Genomic DNA, 19745 nt, shown 5'->3' on the forward strand with positions numbered 1-19745 from the left:
GGTAAGAAATAAAATTATTATTATTATTATTATTATTATTATTATTATTATTATTATTATTATTTCATCACCATGGTTAAAGTAAGATTCAACTGCCAGTCAAGTTGGCTTATGTACATGGAAGGAGGAGGTGGCACCATCTTATCCTTTGCCATCAAGATGTCTTGCGTCATCCCTTAATCCACTGGAAAGGTTGTATCTTCTTATTTTTACTGTTTTGCAAACCAGAGAGTGTACCCCATTCCTAGGCATGGATGAGAAGCAGAAGGAGAGACACAGTTTGCATGTCCCATTGTTAATAAGCTTATAAAGTTCCTAAACATCAGTCACAATCCCATTAGGATCATACTCCTGAAGTGCAGCTGTCTCAAAGACAAAGTGGCATAGGATGGGTGTTGAATAGAAGCAAGCTGGAGAAGTAGCATGAGCACAGGAGTCAGCCAGAGGTAAAGCAGCACAGAGAGCGTAGGAGTTAGGCAGGTAAATTATTCCTATTTAGAGAGCCTGGTTCACACATAATGACAAACCATCAGTTTAAAAATCATGCATGAGGGGAGCATTGCCTGCAGTGTCTGCCTCTTCCACTTTTATTCAGCAACCCACAATCAGCTCCTGCTGAGCATGACATCTGAACCCAGACCACTGGGCTGTTTAGCCCCTAAACAACCCAGCAGACTCGGTTCAGATGTCATGTCAGCAGAAACCAATTATGGGTTGCTGAGTAAAAATGGAAGAAGCAGGCACACAGCAGATAGTTCACCTGCTCATCTCCAAAAAAAATCATTTTTTTAACTGATGGGTTGTCCTTACTTGCAGGCAACACCTACAGGGAAGCCTGTTTATCACTTGTGGAATCAAGAACCATAGACCTTCTTCCAAAGTGCATCTCACTATAAATGTCATCATATTTATTTAAAACATTTTCCTACATCTTTCCATAAATATTCCAGCAGTCACAGATTGAAAGCAGGGCCTGCTGAATAAATTCCCTGAAAGACAAGCATCAGTGGGCCTGTTTTCCCCCATAAGGAAGTGAGGCAGGTGGCTACTAGGAGGAGGGCTTTCTCTGCTGTGGCACCCCGGTTGTGGAACGAGCTCCCCAGAGAGGTCCGCCTGGCGCCTACACTGTACTGCTTTCGTCGCCAGCTGAAGACCTTTTTATTCACTCAGTATTTTAACACTTAATTTTAACTTAAATTTAAATTTTACTGTTTTAAATCTGTATTTTAATCTTATATCAACTTTGCTGTGTGGTTTTATCCTGGTTGCGCTTTTTATACTGTATTTCGTAATTGTGTTTTAACCTGTTGGGTGTTTTACTGTGGTTTTAATTTTTGTGAACCGCCCAGAGAGCTTCGGCTATTGGGCGGTATAAAAATGTAATAAATAAATAAATAAATAAATATAAATAACTGTTTTCATTCCAGTTGGGCATTTAACTATTTAACTTTAAGAATCTGCTTCTTTTTTTCTCTTCCATCTCCATCCTTTTTTCCTTGCCTCTTGACATTTTGACTGTAAGCCTACAGGCAGCGGCTGTCTTGTTTTATTGATTACATGCAAACCACTCTTGGAGACTTTCCGGCTGAAGAGCAGGGTTAAAAAAATGCTTTAAATAAATAAAATCTCCATACTTCTCTACTGTAAACAGGATGTGCATTTGATGATACCCTCATAGACAGCCTGGCCATAAATACTTCTTTTAAAAGCATGACAAGATTTGGATCTGGGCCAACGTGGCTTACTGAAGAGCATTACTTCAAAAATGTGAGGGGGAATAAATTATGTGGGAAGATGCCGACCCCCCAGGTTCTAACATTCATTATTTATACCAGGGGTAAGCAATCTTGTGCCCTCCAGATGTTTTGGACTACAACTCTCATCAGCTCCTGCAAGGAGGTCAACGGTGAGGGATTATGGAAGTTGAAGTCCAAACCATCTAGAGGGAACTGCATTGCCAACTTCCGAGTCATACAGGGACTTTAAGATAGGCGTTGTCTATTCATGAACCCACAGTCATATGGTTTACAAACTTTAAAGTATTGTTACCAATACCTTTAATAGGTGGACTCCAGCAGCTTGTTCAGTGTGGTAATTCCAAAACAGCACATTCAAGTTTTATTAAAGCTGTCATATTATTCTAACCAAACTCAGTTTACAATCAAATATGATCTTAAGACCACATTTGAATGAATTAGGGTGCAATCCTATGCATGTTTAGACAGAAAACAACTCTCAGCATTCCCCAAGCAGCGATCGAGTTGTAGGACTGTCTAACTATGCATAGGATCGCGCCTTCAGTAGATTTTCCTTAGGCAAAATGCAAAGCATTGAAGCATCTGCCCACTATGGGATAAAACGGCAGTGATTTCTTCTGCAACTTACTTATATTATCATTAATTACAAGTGGTCCTTTATAGACTTATGGCAAGAGGACACAAACCAACCTCCTGCAGACAGCTAAAGCAATACTCTAAACTAAAGGAAATGTGAATAAAAGCCAGGAAATCTCAGCAGAATTATAATTTACTACCAATATCTTGATAGTTTAAAAGCCATGGTAATGCTCTTTGGGTTTTGTTTTGTTTTAAAAGAAAACACAACAAGGGCCAAAAGGAAAAACTCTGACTTCTATTTTAAGAGGCAGAAATTTCCCCAAGTATTTCTGCTCACAGAAGTCCTTTATTGCTCATAAATTAATATCCCGTTATACTATCCCAATGGTCCACAAGGAGGCTCACAAAAGCTCAATAGGAGTTTTGCAAGTGTTACTTTTTTCTTCATTAGTTATATGTTCACTTTCAAAGAGATAAATAAGGAGGGTACCAACCAACCAATGACCACACTAGTTACTCCCTAATGTAATCAAACTTCCTTCCACCAGTAGCCAGAAGAGAGGACAAGAATAGAACAGAAGAGGCTTCCACAGATCATTTGACCCAAACTTGGCCCAGGCTTCTTGGAAAGAAAAGAGGAAAGTTATATCATGTCCCGTGCCCAGCAGTATATCTTTTTAAAGCTGTAACACAGTGGTTCCCAAAGTGGGCGGTACTGCCCCCTTGGGGGCAGTGGGATTGCATAGGGGGGCATTAAGAGGCAAAGGGCAGTAGGGGGAGCTAAGAGGCAAAGAGGCGGCAGGGGGGCACTCAAGGTGGTCTTTTCCATAGCAGGAGTTTTGGTTACAGAAGGACATTTCTGATCGCTATCCTGCACTATGGAGAGTGGTTCAGAAACTCCTGGTTGCATTTCCAACATCGTATTTGGTGCAATGCGGTTTTAGTGTGGTCTGCCTACTTCTCTCCAAGCAAAGAAATTGACTCCAGATTACTAAACGTGGTGATTTAAGACTCGTTAAGTGTCTTACATTGGGAAACTGGTGTCACTTCATCAAGCCCATCCATCACTTTTAAGAATTTACAGAATAGTGAGGTACTCTACCCTAGTTACTAAATGTGATATCTAATATTCTTGCTAAATGACTATCAGATTTTGAAAAGATGATATCACTGGATCAAGTTCATCAATTATGTTTAATTTAATAAACTAAAAAAATGTAATTGGATTTTGAATAAATATTCAATTAATTGTTACAGTTTTGAATTTTATTGTTATTATCTTCCTTAGTGGGTCGTTGAAAACCGCTATTTTGAATAATGATTTTTATAGTGTAGGGTTGGGGGCACTGGGCATGAGTTTGTGGAACCAAGCGGACGGTTACTTGAAAAAGTTTGGGAACCACTGCTGTAGCACCTTGCTTATTCTAGTGGTGACAAATGATTTTATTGATGAAATAATTTACAGCATCCTGAAACCATTCACTCCCATTGTGTTCACCTTGGATGCTCACCTGCCTCGCACCTTTATTCTAGTGGTGACAGCAACATGTGCCTAGCTAGGGAAGGGCAATGAAGTATTGCTGCCTTTAAAAAGATGCTGCTGTTGATGGGTGATCAAGAATTCATGCTCCTTTCAGGGACAACAGGCGGATAAGCCAATCCCTGCAAGTTTCTCTTGACCTTATCACCTGCCTTAGCTGCAGGTGAAAGGGAAGCTTTGGATTGGAAAGCAGGATGAGGGGAACTCAAGCAGCAACATTCCCTCATGAGCTGGGTGCCAGGTGAGTCAGGCCAGATTCTGGCAGACCATCTGTGACAGACAGCTTGATCACAGGGGCTCCTCTTTTGCAGGGCTTAACTGTAGAAGTAGTATAAACATGTTTTCACTGAGTATAGGGCACTTTTGTACCGCCAGTATGAAAGCATTCTGCCCATGCACTACAGACATTATAATTACTGGAGTCCTTGTCTGAATATATCATGCCACAACAAGAGCTAACAGCATTCCTGATATTTAGCTACAAATGCTACTAAAAGTGTTTGTTCACAATCCAGCTAATGCCAGGTGGGCATGGAGGCCCCACACATGTTCAAACACACTGGGAGAAAGGAAGGTTCAAGCAGTGCCCAGCTCTCCTGATCAAGCCCTCACACGCATGCCGGCAGAGTTCCCCCTGCCAAAATAAAGCAAGGAGTTCTTTATTCCAACAGCCAAGCCCTGTCCCTTGCTGAATTATGATCCATTTTGAAAGGTGTTCACCATTAGGTCCAAGCAGAGACTGAAAAACTTCATTTACATTGCCGGAGGTCAATGGTAAAAAAGTAGGGAGAGGAAGGTCAATCCAGTTCATGTGATGAAACAACAACAATATATTTATTTATTTATTTGTTTGTTACCTGCCTCTCCCTCTGGATCGAGGCAGGGTACAACTCAATGAGCTAAACAACCCAGGGACACTCCAGCCTTGGGTTGTTATCCATGATGTCCAAGCCCAGAATGCTGGCTTAAGGGAGAACAAACCCAAGAACAAACCATGGGTTTGTTCTTTCTCTGGGTTGTTTCTCCCTCTACAACCCAGAATTCTGAGTTTGGATGCCATGTTTAGTGCACCAGAAGTGAGTGAGCAGTTGGGAGACAACACACTTGCTCACTTCCAAACAACCCCTGGTTAAAAAAAACTATGGGTTGTTTCATCATGTAAACAGGGTTAGTGACTCATGGAATTATATTAGGCCATGCTCTCTACTGGTGTCTCTGCTCCTACCTGCTCCATCACCCTGCTATCTCCAGTTATGTGGATAAGACCTTTCCACTACCCCCTCAGTTTCTGATAATAGGAGCTTGGCAGCCATATGCCCTGATCAGTGTGCAATGCGTAGGATCATCCCTTTGCATGCATCAGACCAGAGTACATCAGTCTAAGATGATATATATCACAAGCAAAATGTCAGGGTGAACTCCAAATGAATACTATAGAAAAACTAAATCAAGAAATTCAACACTCCCTTCAGGACTATCTCTATTTATAACAGAAAACTAACAACAGAGGTTTTCTGTTTTTATACCTGTCTGGTTACAAAATGAATTACCTCACTTCATTTTATATAGATAATGTTTTTATCTATTTTCACAGTAGTGAAGCCGATAAAACAAGATTTGGAATTTAAGACAGATTTGCAATAACTTAGCTCAACAATCTTTCCCCCATTACTTAAATCCTAAAATCCCCCTCAACATTTGCATTAGCTTCCCTTTATTTATATTCAGTTCCTCATGCCTTCCCACACCCAGCAGATGACACATACTTTTAATTTCCTCAATACTGTAAATTCTTTGAACCTCACTGGCTCCTTTCAAGTCCCTTCTGCCAGCATTCCCTTTTCATTCCTCTCAGAGAAGTGCTGATTACCTAGAAGGCTTATCTGACCCAAAGGGCTAGGTATCCTCCTATCTGGAATTCTGCTCGGTTGCTGTTTGCGTCACTGCACACAGTAGCCAGAAGCTACTTTCCAGTACAATACAATATTGGCAGCTATAGCTTCAGCCATCGAAGGCAGAGGGATGGAAATAGGATTCAAAACCAGAGATTTGAACATCACCCTTTATATCGTATGGTGATTCAATTTAAACTTTCAGCAGAACTAGTAGCCTGATTTAAGACACACTTCTCTGAACACAGAATGCAAGACGTCAACTGGATCTTTCAGAGTTAGGCAATTCCAGCAGATTCTCACATGCTTTGATTAAAGAGACAGTTAAGAGACAAGACCTGTTCCTTTTTCCACTCAGCAATATGGAGACGGTGACAGAAGGCAAACACCTTTCCCTACTTGGTTCAATACAGCATTCCCCACACACACACACCATGGGTGTATCATAATTTCAAAAGCTGGAAAGCTTCAATCATGGAACTCTTTCTGGTAGCTTAGGCTGAGAAATAAGAGTGGCCAAGACCATCGAAGCTGTAATCCTATACACTTACCTTTAGGCAAGAGTAGACCCGCATGGGATTACACTGCCAGTGAGCTTTATGACTAAGCTATAGATTTGAACCTAGGCCTCCCCAATCCACACCTAACAATTTAACCACCACAGTACAGTGTCTCAAATGTTGCATTTGCGCTCACATTTTTTTCAGATGGACACCTGCAAAAATGTGTGAAGCGGCTCTAAGTACACAACAGATACAACAGGAACATATTTTACAAAAATATTCTAAATACATTCGTTCTGTAGCGATGCGTTTAGTGCTTTTAGGGTGCTTATTTAGTGCTTTTAGGGTGTAATCCTATGCATGCTCAGATGGGGGGGGGAAGTGCTACAACTCCCCACGTTCCTGGCTGGGGTATTTCTTTCTGCCTGAACATGCATAGGATTCATCCCTTCATATTTTGTTCTGATGCTGGTTTTAATTTGATTTCATGTGCTGATATGGCTTTATTATTTGCTGCTTGGTTTTATTCTGGAATGTCTGATTTTTTATTTTTTAGATATTTGCATTTTATGTTTTTAATAGATTGAACATTGCCCAGAGAATTTTGATTATTGCGCACTTTGAAAGTACAGCAAATAAATGAATATATAAAATACTACATCTTAAGCTGCTTTTATTAATTTCCACAGGGATGTACAAGATAGGACAGAAGCACTGTTGTAATTCAACAAGCACTAAAACTCAGTGGAAACTAATGCAAATACCAACTGCAAGGATTTCCTTCCCAACCCCCAGCATATGTGCACACACACACACACACACACTACTGCATTGCCTTGTGTGTCACATTCCTTAATCCTGGGGCTGCAGCACCACAGACATTGACACTACTAGCAAATCAATCCCCTAGAAAAGTAATCTCTACAGTGGTTCAACTACAGAACAGATGGCTTTGTACAACTGCTGGTATAACTCTGTCTTACACTAAAAATCAAATCAGTATTATCAACTCATTTACCACTTTATACTGAATTGGGCTAAACCCACATAAAGCAAAGATTAGGTATTAGCCTAAAAAATGCCGCTCAGTTCCTTCTTGTACACCTTAGCCATACTGACATCCAACTTTGCTTTAAAAGCATGTGTACTTAAACAAATTATTTCTATACAGCAAACTTTTCCACTTCGGGGTCAAGCACATGTACTATTGTGAAAACAGCGTAATACAACACAAGTTTGCCACATATGTAGTTACATACAGAGGGGAGGGAGGAAACCACACACACACACCAACAGGTCAAAACATGTGCTGCAGTTGCCACACCACTGTATTTGTCATATTTCCCATGAGTAAAACCAAAAGCAGCCTCGCCTTTTGAAGCATTTGTATCAGCAGCTTTCTTTGGGTGGAGCAAGAAAACTCTGAAGCAGAAAAACAGTTTAACCCTTAACATCGTGAAGATACCAAGAGGAACTCAAGCTTTTAGCTGCTGCCGTCCCCAAGGGTTAAAACTTGTTATCTTCAAGAAGTTTCTGGGTAAATTCCAATGCAGTCTAAACAGGAAAGGCAACACTTCAGTGCAAAATAATATTCAGTCTATGTTTTAAGTTTGGTAAACCACTAGTAGACACATCTTACTTCTCACAAAAGTATGGGAAACCCATGTCTGCACACTGTGAAAAACACTGGGCACTACAATGTTACAGCTGTGCGTACATTTGCAACGACAGCTTACCATCAGGCCTAAGGCTGACATTGCCCTATCCCTGTAGGGTCGCCATGCGTTCCAAAATCAGATCCATGCTAAACTAAAGTGGAAACAATGTGCAGCAAATTCCAGATGATCTGGAGAGGGATCCATGCTAAATTACCAGTGCAGGCCTACCAGCAGTACAGAGAAAGTGCTTTCTATTTATTGGAAAGATAACAGCCCCTGTAATCTATTTTCTATTCAGCTTGTGGAGTTGCAAGCAGCCAAAGGTAGTTCTCCCTTGGGTGTGGGTATTCACATCAGGAAATGTGTAGGTTTTCTGCCAGATTTTAATTGCTAGATAATTCAAGGCCATCAGAGGGAGAGGAAACTGCAGTCAGGCACCCCTCCATTGTTCCTGGATACACCTCCAACCTCCCCTCCCTCCTGCTACCAACTGTTGCTGCTGAGGGTATCAGAGGGAGACGAAGCAGACCTTCCACTGTGCCAGTGAACTCCTGGACTACAAGCTACAGAAATTTTACCAACAATATCCACCAAGCTACAAAATTTTTACCAACCATATATGTGTTATGTCACAGTCTAGCTTGGGCAGTAGGTCTGGTAACTTACTCATCTAGAATTATATTATTATTATTGTTATTATTATTATTATTATTATTCTATCTCAGGCAAGAGTCATACTGTAAGGCTGAGGTACCCTGCCCTTTCCCAAGAGTTCAGCAATTCTACCTAAAAACATTTTTTCCACTTTGAACAAGACTACTGTCAAGTACATTTCGTAAGTGCTCCACATACATTATCTCAATAATCCCTCCAACAACCCTGTAAGGTAGGCTACTATACTCCTACTCCTATTATAGATGGGGGGCAGGGACTGAGGCTGAGAAATAGAAGTTTGCCCAAGACAAACCAAGTCACTGGGGGGGGGGATTTTAATCAGGGACTTCCTTGCTCAGACCTCACTTTCTGAATCATTGCGCAGCATCATGTGCAAATATAGTTCACACAAGTTCCTCTTTGGATATTATCAACAAGTGCCACAAGTTGTTTGTTCGGGGTGTGTGTGTGTGACTACTATGTAGGAAGCTGGCAGTGCCGATGTGTAACTTCCAAAATGAAGTCACTCAGTCAGCCTTTCATTTATTTATTGACTTTTTATACCACCCAATAGCCGAAGCTCCCTAGGCGGTTCACAAAAACTAAAACCATTCAAAGTATAAAACAGTATAAAAATATATCACACACTTTATGGCATCCCTGGGTCTGAAATTCACTGACGTGTCCATGTGTCTAAAGATATAATAATGCAGACACATTGAAAGCTACATATTCTTTTCCTCCTAGCACCACCACTAATGCGCTGAAGAAGAAAACATGTTGTGGATTGGATCCAGACTTCAGCGCATGCAGCTGGGATGGCAGATACAGACTTTTCTGCCCCCACCTCTCCTCCTCCTCTGTAACCCACTGAAAATGCCATACAGTGGATTGAGGGGACCTGTGAGGCTGAACACAGGAGAAGGAAAGATTCTGGAAAATCAGATAGAAGCACCTTCCATGAATGGAGTACTTCCATCCACAAAAGGCAATTCATGGATCCAACTTTTATCTAGTCATACTTGTGGGGAACCATGCTACTGGGCAGGAATGAGAAGCCTCAGGATCTCCAGGGTTCCCCAGAAGTCCCCTGGGGGCCCCCCTCACCCCCCCAACCACCGATCATTTGGTAATTTCTCAACTTTTGTGCAGTTTTTCCTCAGTCCAAAAGGTTGAAATACCTCTAAGGTTAAGTTACTGGCATTAAGAGCTTTAAGCTAAAATATACTGGTATTTTGGCATCTTTGGCCCATTCCTTTTGCCTTCAGCCCTGACCACCAATGAAATGCAGCCCTCAAGTGCTTCTCCAAAATGTAATTCGGTCCATGGAATGAAAGAGTTCTGCACCTCTGCTATAAAGAAACCTACTATCCAGCTTTTGAATATTCAGGGCAGAACTAGATGTCACAGCAGCAGCAGAGCTATCTGTTTAAGCAAGGATCTAACCCAAATATCTAGAAAGCAGGAGTGGATAACTTTTCTATTTAAAGGTGTGGTGCGCAGGTAAGGAATGAAGAACTCTCTTTATGCCCACTGCTTACCTCCTACAGCCGTTCTCGCCACACATTTTTTCCCCAGCCAACCTCACACTGGTAGCAGAGTTTAGCTGAAGAGAAAAGCACCAGAGGAGGACACTCTGGCTTGGTTCACAAGATACAACAACCCAAACTCAAGGTTGAGTGTGGGTTGTTGTGTTGTGTGAACCCAGCCATGCTAACAAACCATGTTTTTTTAACCAGGAACAACCCACAAGAAGAACCCACGTTTGTCGTTGTTAGCACAGTTGGGTTCACACAATACCACAACCCATGTTTCAAAAACTATTGTTTGTTATTGTACTGTATAAGGCCAGTCATTGACCTGGTTCACACAATCAACACAGCTTAAACAAGGCATGGTGGCTTGCTTAAGTGTGGTGCATGCCAGACACCATTTGCCTAAAATGAGTTATTTGAAAATTATTATTTGAGAATTTGGATGGCACACTAAGCTACACTCGGGCTATTAAACAAATGGGGCCCGGCAGTCACTATGGCTTAAACAAGTTGCTATGGCTTGTTTAAGCTGCAGTGATTGTGTGAAATAGGCCACCACAAGAGTGTACCCTGCAGGCAAGGGTAGAATTTTGAACTCATCCACACACTCCTTTTACTTTTCAAAGATGAATCCTGATGCTCTTCCTTCTATGTCATTGCAGTGGACAAATGTTTAAAGACACAGATCTGCCACAAATAGTTTGCCCCATATAATAGCAATGAAAAGATATTACAGGGATAGAGAGAAGCACACCAGGTGAAAATACGCAAGAGACAATGAGACAGCCATATTTCCCCCAGAATGTAGTGAAGACTGGGAAATTCAGGGGGGGGGGGGGGAATCTAAAGTCTGATTATTATGGAACTGTGCATGCAGAGATTAGAGAACATAGCCAATGCTGAAGACACGCACATTAAAAGGGTACGCCAAAAAAAAAGTGGGGGGAGTGTAGCTAGGCAGACATGCAGCATGCAACAGGTTCTACACTACTTTTATCTAGATTTTAAAAATATGCAGAATTATGAAGTTCCTGTTACATTTTCCTAAATGCTTTCCCTGAACCGAACTGTGCAAAAAATGTTCAGTGGGCTCTTGGTGTCAATCCTATGCACTATTACCTCAGGCCATCATTGAATTCAGTGGGCCTTATGCATTAGATTGCATGGTGTGAATCCATTAGAACTATTACATATATTCATATCTGTATAATTATGAAGATAATTTTCAAAAGGTAAAAACTGGGTGTTTTTAAAGCTTTTATCACAAGAAGAAAGATTATATGGAGACCAGAACAGTACCAACATAAAAAAATAATATTCTTTTCCTGAATAACTATAAAATTCAGACATATTAGGTTCTCTTTCATGGAGTCTACAAATATTGCTGTAGAATCTTTTAGTTATGAAAGCAGCAAGTCCATCCATTTAAGGGTGGTGGCGGTGGTGTCAGTGCATACTAATTTTTTAAAATTAGTGTTATGGGCTGTATACCTGCAGTTCACTTCTCTCATTAGCTGATCATTTCAGCAGTATAGTATTACTACAGCATTACACCAGGAATCCAATTCATTTAGTCTTGGCAAAAATGACATGCCAAATATTTAACAAACAATATTCACAGAGAATTCACTTACATTATTAAATTAAATGAAGTCATCCATGGGGTGGGTGAGAGAGGGGTTTTTTAGCCCTCCGCCACCCCACCCCCCATAAATTTATGATTTCTTCACATGGCTACATTACCATGCCAAGCAATTCGACATTCACTTACGAGTCCTTTCATGTTGACACACTTGAAAAAGGAATAAGACTGCCCACCTTTCGGCCCCCAAAAACCTCCTGAGAGAAACCTGATGTAATAATGTTCTGTTTCCAGTTGGAATCCAGCTCTTTCAATAGCTTTTGAAACACACACACACACACACACACGTAAATTAAGATATTATCAGACCCCTAAAGGAAAACAAATGGGAAGGGGTGTGTATGACCAAGAGAGAATGAGGACATCAGCCGGAGGAAGATAAACAGGCATCTATGTAAACCCTTATTAAAATCCATGTACCATTCCTTCCCCCCCCCCCTCCCCAGCCCCACCGCCTCTAGACAGACACACAAAACACAGGGAGGTCTGTGTAGCGTGCCTTAAATTAAATAACCGTAAGAGGCACACCCTCTGATCCGAACTGACAAAATAACCATCCTCCCCTTTTCCCTCTCCCTTCAAGTCCCTTTCAGAAAACACACAGGACTGAGGTGGAGCTGACTTCGCAGAGGGGGGAAAGGAAGCCTCCTCGTTTGGTTCAAAAGTTTAAAAGGGAGGAGGGGGTAAAGCCGAGGAAGGTGTGCGGCGCCGGAGGGGGGGGGGGAGAAGGAAGAGAGGGATACAATGTATCGAGTCAGCTGGCGATACAATCTATCAGAGGAACCGCTCTGTCTGTCTGCCTGTCTCTCTCCGTTGCAACAGTCATTGCCCACTTCCTGTAGCCGTGAAAGAGAAAGAGAGGTAGCTCCTTTCCTGCTTTCCCTCTGCCATGAAGGCGAGGGGAGGGAGGCTACCAGCCCTTCCACAGGGCACACGGGGAGTGCCCGCCAGCCAGCCAGCCAGCCAGCCAGCCAACCTGGTCTCTTACCTGGATGTAGTTGCTCTCACAGTAGTCGGCTACCCTGGTGAGATTCTGGTAGCTCTCGAGCAAAGCCCGCTTGCCAGAAGGGATTTCCTCTTCTAGTAACATCTGCAGCTCTGCCATTTTCCACCCCTCCGCATCGCTTCCTCTTGCATTAAAGAGACAGCGGGAGCTCCACAAGCTCGCTTACTAACCCGCCTGGTATTGTGGGATTCCGCCTCGCCTCGCTTTCGCCAGAGAGAGAGACTTCGCTTTCCCCACCCTCTCTCTCTCTCTCTCTCCCTCTCCTTCCCTGCCTTGCTTTGCTTTCTTCCTTCTCAGCCGCCGTCCTCCTCCTCCTCCTCCGCAGGAAAAGGCGGTCGCAAGGCATACTGGGAGATGTAGTCAAGACTCTTCCTTCCTTCTTAAAATTCTCTCTGACAGTTCTTGTTCGTTTCAACTAACGAGCTGGATCCATCCGTGCAAACCCAGGTTTGCTCAGGAGTACTGACAGAAAGTTTGTAGTGTAAATGCGTGCACATGGCAGAAATGTTTTTACGTTTTCTTCAAGTCTGGCAAAATAGAGCTATTCCCTTGCACACCCAAAACTATACTTGCTAGTAGTTGAGAAGAAGAGTGAAAGGAAAAAGGCGAAGGGCGGTTGTTACATCCATTCAAAGTGTGCCTAGTCCCTATCATTACAAAAATGACAGTTTTATGATATTTAGAGCTCTTGAGGTATGTTTCAGATGTTACATTTTCAAACTCGTGTTTTAAAAACATGTACATAGAAGCAGCGAGGGAAAATAGTGGTGCAACCCAATCCCGTGCACAGTTAGGTGCGCCTAAGTCTATTGAAACCAATGGGTTTTCTGCATACCTAATTCCGAATTGGAGTACAGCCAGATTTGTGAATCTATGTCGGATGCACCTCTTGCAAAGCTTCTGGATATGCAACTATTCAGTAATTCCAAAATTGTCAGTCTGACTTTTTTTCTGACAATGTTCTTATTTATACATTTCAAACCACAGACAGAAGAAAACATGAAGTCAGAAGAAGCTCTTATCAGCATTAAGTGATAGGACTACAGGAAAAGATAATGAGAACCAAAATAGCAGTGCAGAAAAAGTGCAGTGTCAGGCTTAACAAGCAGGAACTGAGTGTGTATGTGTTTCTTTCCTTCACTTAAAGTCAACTTCACCATATACATACAAACTACCAAATAATACTCTCCACTGAAGCTGTCAGCTCACTCAATGAGCTCTACATGGGGCTACCTCTGTGCCTAGTCTGGAAACTTCAATTAGTCCAAAATATGGCAGCCAGGCTGGTCACCTAGGGGTGACCACATTACACCAGTTTTAAAATCTCTTCACTGGCTGCCGATTAGTTTCCAGGCGATGTACAAAGTGCTGGTTATTACCTTTAAAACCCTACATGGTTTGGGTCCAAGCTACCTGTGGGATCACCTTCTCCCTTACAATCCGCCCCGCACACTCAGGTCCTCTGGGGAGAATCTACTTCAGCTAGCAAAAACTAGATTAACAACTGTTACCCAGAGGACCTTCTCTTCTGCTGCTCCCAGACTGTGGAATGGCCTGCTGGAGGAGATTCGTCAAACTTGCAGTCTTTTAGAATTTAAAAAAGCAATAGAGACTGATCTATTCCAGCAGGTCTATCCAGTGACATTTTAGAATAGTTTAAGGATGTTTTAAGGATGTTTTAATCATGTATGGTATGTTTTAAATCAGTTTTTAATGTGTATTTCATATCATGTTTTTATACTGTTTGTTTTATACTTTGAATGGTTTTAGTTTTTGTGAACCGCCCAGGGAGCTTCAGCTATTGGGCGGTATAAAAATGCAATAAATAAATAAATAAATAAATAAATAAAAGTTTTTGGGGTGCAATTCACAAACCACCTACAGTAGAGCACATGTGGGATAGTGGTTAGAGCATGAGTCTGCAACTGGGTGTCCTCCAGATATTTTAGACTACAACTTTCATAAGCCCTAGTTGCCAATGGTCAGGGATTATGAGAGTTGTAGTCTGGAGGGAACCTGGTTACCTGTCCCTGGGTTGGAGTGTTGGACTAAGACTGTGGAGACTTAGGTGCAAATCCCCACCTAGCCATTAAGCTCGTTGGGGAGGGGGGCTTCCTCCTCCTGTAGCTTCCAGCAACCAATGGGAGTTCATCTTCTGATCAGGAATGCCCCCCAAAGCAGTGCTAGAGAGACAGTAGAAGAGACATGCTGACCTCACTTGGGCAGGAAAAGTTAAGGTAAGTCCCCCACTTTTCTGCTGCAGATCTTCAGCTCTTTGTCCTGGGATGGCTTCAAATTGGCGACTGCATCATATAACCAATGCAGCACAGATTTGGAGCCACCCCGGGGCTTCCATTGCACACAGACAGCCCCCTCGACTAAACAGAGCAGGCCAGTAACATTTTGCTGCCTGAGGTGGAGCAGCAAAGGGATTGCGTGCGATACCCAAGAAATTTTGTCACCAGAGGCAGAAAATCGCACAAGTTCCTCTCCCTTGTAGTTTAATAATGCAACCTTAATACATTTAATAATGAATCATCGTCTGCTGTCCTTCTGTTACACTCCAAATCAGCTGTCTGAGGTGGCTGCCTTACTCTGCCTAATGGTCAGGCCAGTAGTGTAGGGCAAATCTTTTTGCTTCTGAAAGGGCATTGATCCATGGGAAAAGCCAATCAGGGCTACAGCTGGCAGTGGGCGGGGCCAGAGGCAAAGCAGTAGTGTAGTGGAGCCAAGACGTAGCACCCTGAGAGTTTTTTGTTAGGAGGGATGCTGATGTCATCTGCCACCACGCCTCAACTTCCCTGTTCTGAGTTTAACTACAATCTTCACAGTAGCTGGGGGTGGGTGGGTGAATTTTCCCAGGATCAATATATTGCTCCCTATTGTAATGCAAAGTCTTTTGGAGCAACTTGATGGGTAATTAAAACCAACTGGCTTTATAAAAGATCTGTTCCTGTTGGAGATGTTGCTAGAATTTTTGATAGGGATCAACACAGCCACCTGATTTTTTTTTACTCTCCTTGGGGGTATGGTTATGAAAGGACTGTCATGATGAATGACTGGATTTAAAACAAAAATTACCACTGTCTGGTATGTAAGTACCAACCACCCATCCTGCTCTCTCTCTCTCTGTGTCATTATTTATTTATTTATTTATTTATGTCCCACCTTTTCCCCAGTACTGTGACTCAAAGTAGTTTACAAGATTAAAACAAGTACAATTAAAACATATAAATATAATTTTACAAAAGTTAAAATAGAATTAAACCTGCAGTAAAATTAAAAATATGTCAAAACATTTTAAAGGGGGGATTCAGTACATTAACAGAGGTCCAGAATAGTTCCAAAAGCCTGCTGAAACAAAAGCGTTTTTGCCTGCCTCTGAAAGTGTAGCACAGAGGAAGCCAGCCTAGCCTCCCTAGGAAGGGAGTTCCAGAGCCTTGGAGCAGCCACTGAGAAGGCCCTCTCCTGCGTACCCATCAGGTATGCCTGGGATGTTGGTGGGACTGCGAGAAAGGCCTCCCCAGAAGATCTCAGAGCACGGGCAGGCTCATATGGGAGAATACGGTCTTTCAGATAGCCTGGACCCTAGCCGTATAGGGCTTTATAGGTGATAACCAGCACTTTGAATTGTGCCCGGAAACAGAAGCTGTTTTAACAGGGGAGTTGTGTGCCATCCCATCCCTCTTCCACACCATCTCTATTCTTCCCTATCAGATGTCTAGAAGAATCCATTGTACCATTCCTTCATTGAGCAAAGTTCAGCTCTTTGCCTCCATTTCAGTTCCAGCAAAGACTGCCTTCTACATACACACAGATGTCACTTGCCCCCACACTTCTTCTAGTGAAGGGAAGAAAAGGTGAGAAATCTCTGCCCATCACCTATGTCTTCTTGGCCCATCCCAGCTCCCACTGAAATACGTCATCAGAATGGTATCACCCATCCACGATCTATTGTTAGGTCTTTGAAAGATGTTGCCTATGGCACCACACTGATAACTCTACTTACTGAGTTAAGAATTACAGGAGTTGAAAGGGGGTCAGTACAGTCTTCTTGACCAACTCATTCATATATATATACACACACACACACACACACACACACACACACACACACACACACACACACACACACACTGTATATGCCAACTGGGACATTTCAGGCATTCAATGAACTGGATTCTAGCCCACAGAAGTCTTTAAGATCCTTTGCTATTATCATACAAACTATCAAACCATACAAGGGTGGTCAAACAATATGTACAGCACAAGTCTATGCATATTTACTCAGTGATAAGGCCTACTGTGTTCAGTATAGGTTTTGTCAGGTAGATGTGCACAGGATCGCATCTTATATATGAGATTACCTATCCAACCAAAATTGGACTTTACTCATAGGCTTGTCCTGTTTATGATTCAATGGAACGGAAATCAGGTTAATCATTTTTCAGTCTGAAGTGCATGTCAGAAGACAGTTACTTTGTCCTAATAACACTTTTGCTATGGCTTTTATGCAATTTTATACATTTCCATAAATACATGTACAGTCTTAAAGCAGCCAGATTCATTCAGCCCAACCCCATGCATGTTTTAGTGGTGTATGTTCCAAATCTGAAAGGCAAAAAAATACCAAAATGCTAAAACCTAAAGAATTATCTTGTTTTTAAACAAACAAATGAACCTAACTCTCATAACATTATTACGGGAGTTTATAGCAAAGGATCTTCTTTTTCCTAAAAATGTGCCTTGATCATGTTCCCAGGGCTGCAGCTCCATAGCTGGCACAAATGCATTTTAGGATGGAAGCCGTGATTACGAAACCTCACCATCTGCTTTGCTTATGGCTTCATGCTGATTGATTTTCATATGGAAGGAACATCAAAGGGATCGTGACAGGACATTCCGTTTCAAGGAATGTCCCAGAATCCTATGCTTGCTCTTTCTTTCTTTCTTTTGCTGCAGAAGTCACCAGCAAGAATGCCAATTAGTGCCAATTGCAAAGATGGTACTAATGAGCAGCACAGATCTCAATGTACCCTCCTAAAGGTTGCAGTCCTGAAACCAGATGTCTCATCTCACAGGGTTGGCCCAAGAGAATTTGCTACCTCAGGCGAAAGACAAGTTGGCACACACACCCTTCCATTACATACACAGAAGTTGACCAATGTGGTCCTAGAAACTTACTTTGAAACTTGCAATGAGCCAGCATCTTCCATTGCACCTGAGAGCAGTAGGCTAGCTTAGGGGGTGCAAAGCAGGCCATACGGCACACACAACATCTCACTGCCTCTCTGTCCCCTAGCTTCTGCCACCTGAGGTAGGCGGCTTTAAGACACTTTGCTTCCTGAGACAAAGGCCAGGCGTCCATTCCATGTACAGAAGCAAACTAGTCTGGCAGCTGAATTTTACTTCAACAAAGGTGATGGGACAATGTCCCCTACTATATCTAAGGGCAGCAGGCTAGTTGCAGTACAGTTGTGTGGCACAGAGGGGAATGGCTGGGAGGCTTAAGAGGAATCACCAGGGAGCTGCTGCCACCAGTATGCTGCTAGCTACAGGACACTCAGAGTTGCATTCCAACACATCTGGAGGGCCCCAGGTTGGGGAAAGCTGATCTACATGCAAAATTAATATCATTTAAAAGTATGCTTTGCACGTCATAGAGAAGAACATATTTTGAAATTAAGAGAACCCCAAATTATTTAATTGGTTGCATCAGCCATTGAATGCCATAAAAGCAGCAGGGTCCTGCCCCTACTTTTCTTTAAATTTATATAAAACAAGACACACTGTTTCATCTGATAACTGCTGCAGGGCAGGTATGTGCTGGAGAGGCAATCAGGGGTGTGTGTGTCCATGCGTCCCTGGCCTTAGTGTAAAGAGATTCGGATTTTAGTCCACCACAAGCTTCCACTTATTCAAGGTGTGTAGTAGCAGGCCTTAGGAAGGAGCCCACCTTTTCTGATTTCCTGCCGGGTGTGCTGCCTCACAGGGCAACACAGCCCACTCTGATTGCCTGTTGCTAGGCAGCCTATAGCATTTTGCAGCCGCGGGAGAAAGCACACTCAAGCCAGTCATTGCTAGGCAGCCAAAGCTGGTGGGGAGCCCAAAAATAAACACAAGATTGCTGGTCTGAGAAAGAACAAAATAGGAGGAACAAAAATAAGCTGCGTGACAGTACTTCATTATGCAACTTGTCCTTTCCCTCGCTTCCCTAATCAATGAATACTTTAATTGTTTGCCCTCTCTGTGTTGCCTCTTTCTTTTCCCACCCTGTCTCTTCGAGGTCTCTCTATTTAGGTCTTCAATGGCTATGCCGGGGGGGGGGGGGGGATAGAGATTGCAGTACAACACACCTGGAGAGCAACAGGTTAGGAAAGGTGGTAATGTGAGGGAAATCTAGGTGCAAGAGGCCTTGTTGATTTTTATCAGAGGCAAATGAGCTTATTTTTTAAAAATTGGAACTTCTGGCTGGCGCTCCTGCTGCAGCTGACTAATTGGAATGTCTGGTCTCAAACAGCTTGCTGGAATAGGGTTGACCTGGACCAAGACATTTGGGAGACTGAGGCGGAACTGTAAATGGCGCCCTCTCCCTCAAGTCATGATCCCTAAAGAATGTCCAAGTTATTTTGTCATTTGAGACAGAAAATCCTGCAAGAGTAAAGGTACAATTGAAATATATTCAATAACTTAATGATTTACTGCCCTTTCATATCACCCCAAATCAGCTGTCTGAAGCAGCCGTCTCATTTAGCCTAATGGCCATGCAAGAAGCAATTGAGATAACACAGTGGGCTACCAAATGAGTTTCCCCTTTTCTGTGCTACTGAAATTAAAAGTGTGATGTGGGATTATTGCATTTTTTACTAGCCAATGGGTTACAGGAACTACAATAGTCAATGTTGCCTCCTAATCAGTAAGTGATTAATATCAACTGCTATCCTGGACTATTAATCAGCAATCTGAATAATGGATGGTA

At 42.5% G+C, this 19745-nt stretch overlaps 1 protein-coding gene across 10 annotated transcripts in view; it reads right to left on the reverse strand.

Moving 5' to 3' along the window:
• Nucleotides 1-13065, reverse strand: part of ABI1 (abl interactor 1) — a 140569-nt gene extending 127504 nt beyond the window's left edge. For 4 of the 10 annotated variants that reach the window (XM_063127912.1, XM_063127955.1, XM_063127944.1 and 1 more), the window contains exon 1: nucleotides 12749-13063. In XM_063127912.1, coding sequence (XP_062983982.1) covers nucleotides 12749-12865 — 117 coding nt within the window. In that variant the 5' untranslated portion in view covers nucleotides 12866-13063. Of the gene's footprint in view, nucleotides 1-12748 lie in introns of all 10 variants that reach the window. The other 6 variants (XM_063127962.1, XM_063127935.1, XM_063127913.1 and 3 more) reach the window with 4 other exon arrangements.
• Nucleotides 13066-19745: the final 6680 nt, after the last annotated feature.

This window comes from Elgaria multicarinata, chromosome 1 (assembly GCF_023053635.1).
Source record: "Elgaria multicarinata webbii isolate HBS135686 ecotype San Diego chromosome 1, rElgMul1.1.pri, whole genome shotgun sequence".
In the NCBI taxonomy this organism is placed as follows: Eukaryota; Metazoa; Chordata; class Lepidosauria; order Squamata; family Anguidae; genus Elgaria; species Elgaria multicarinata.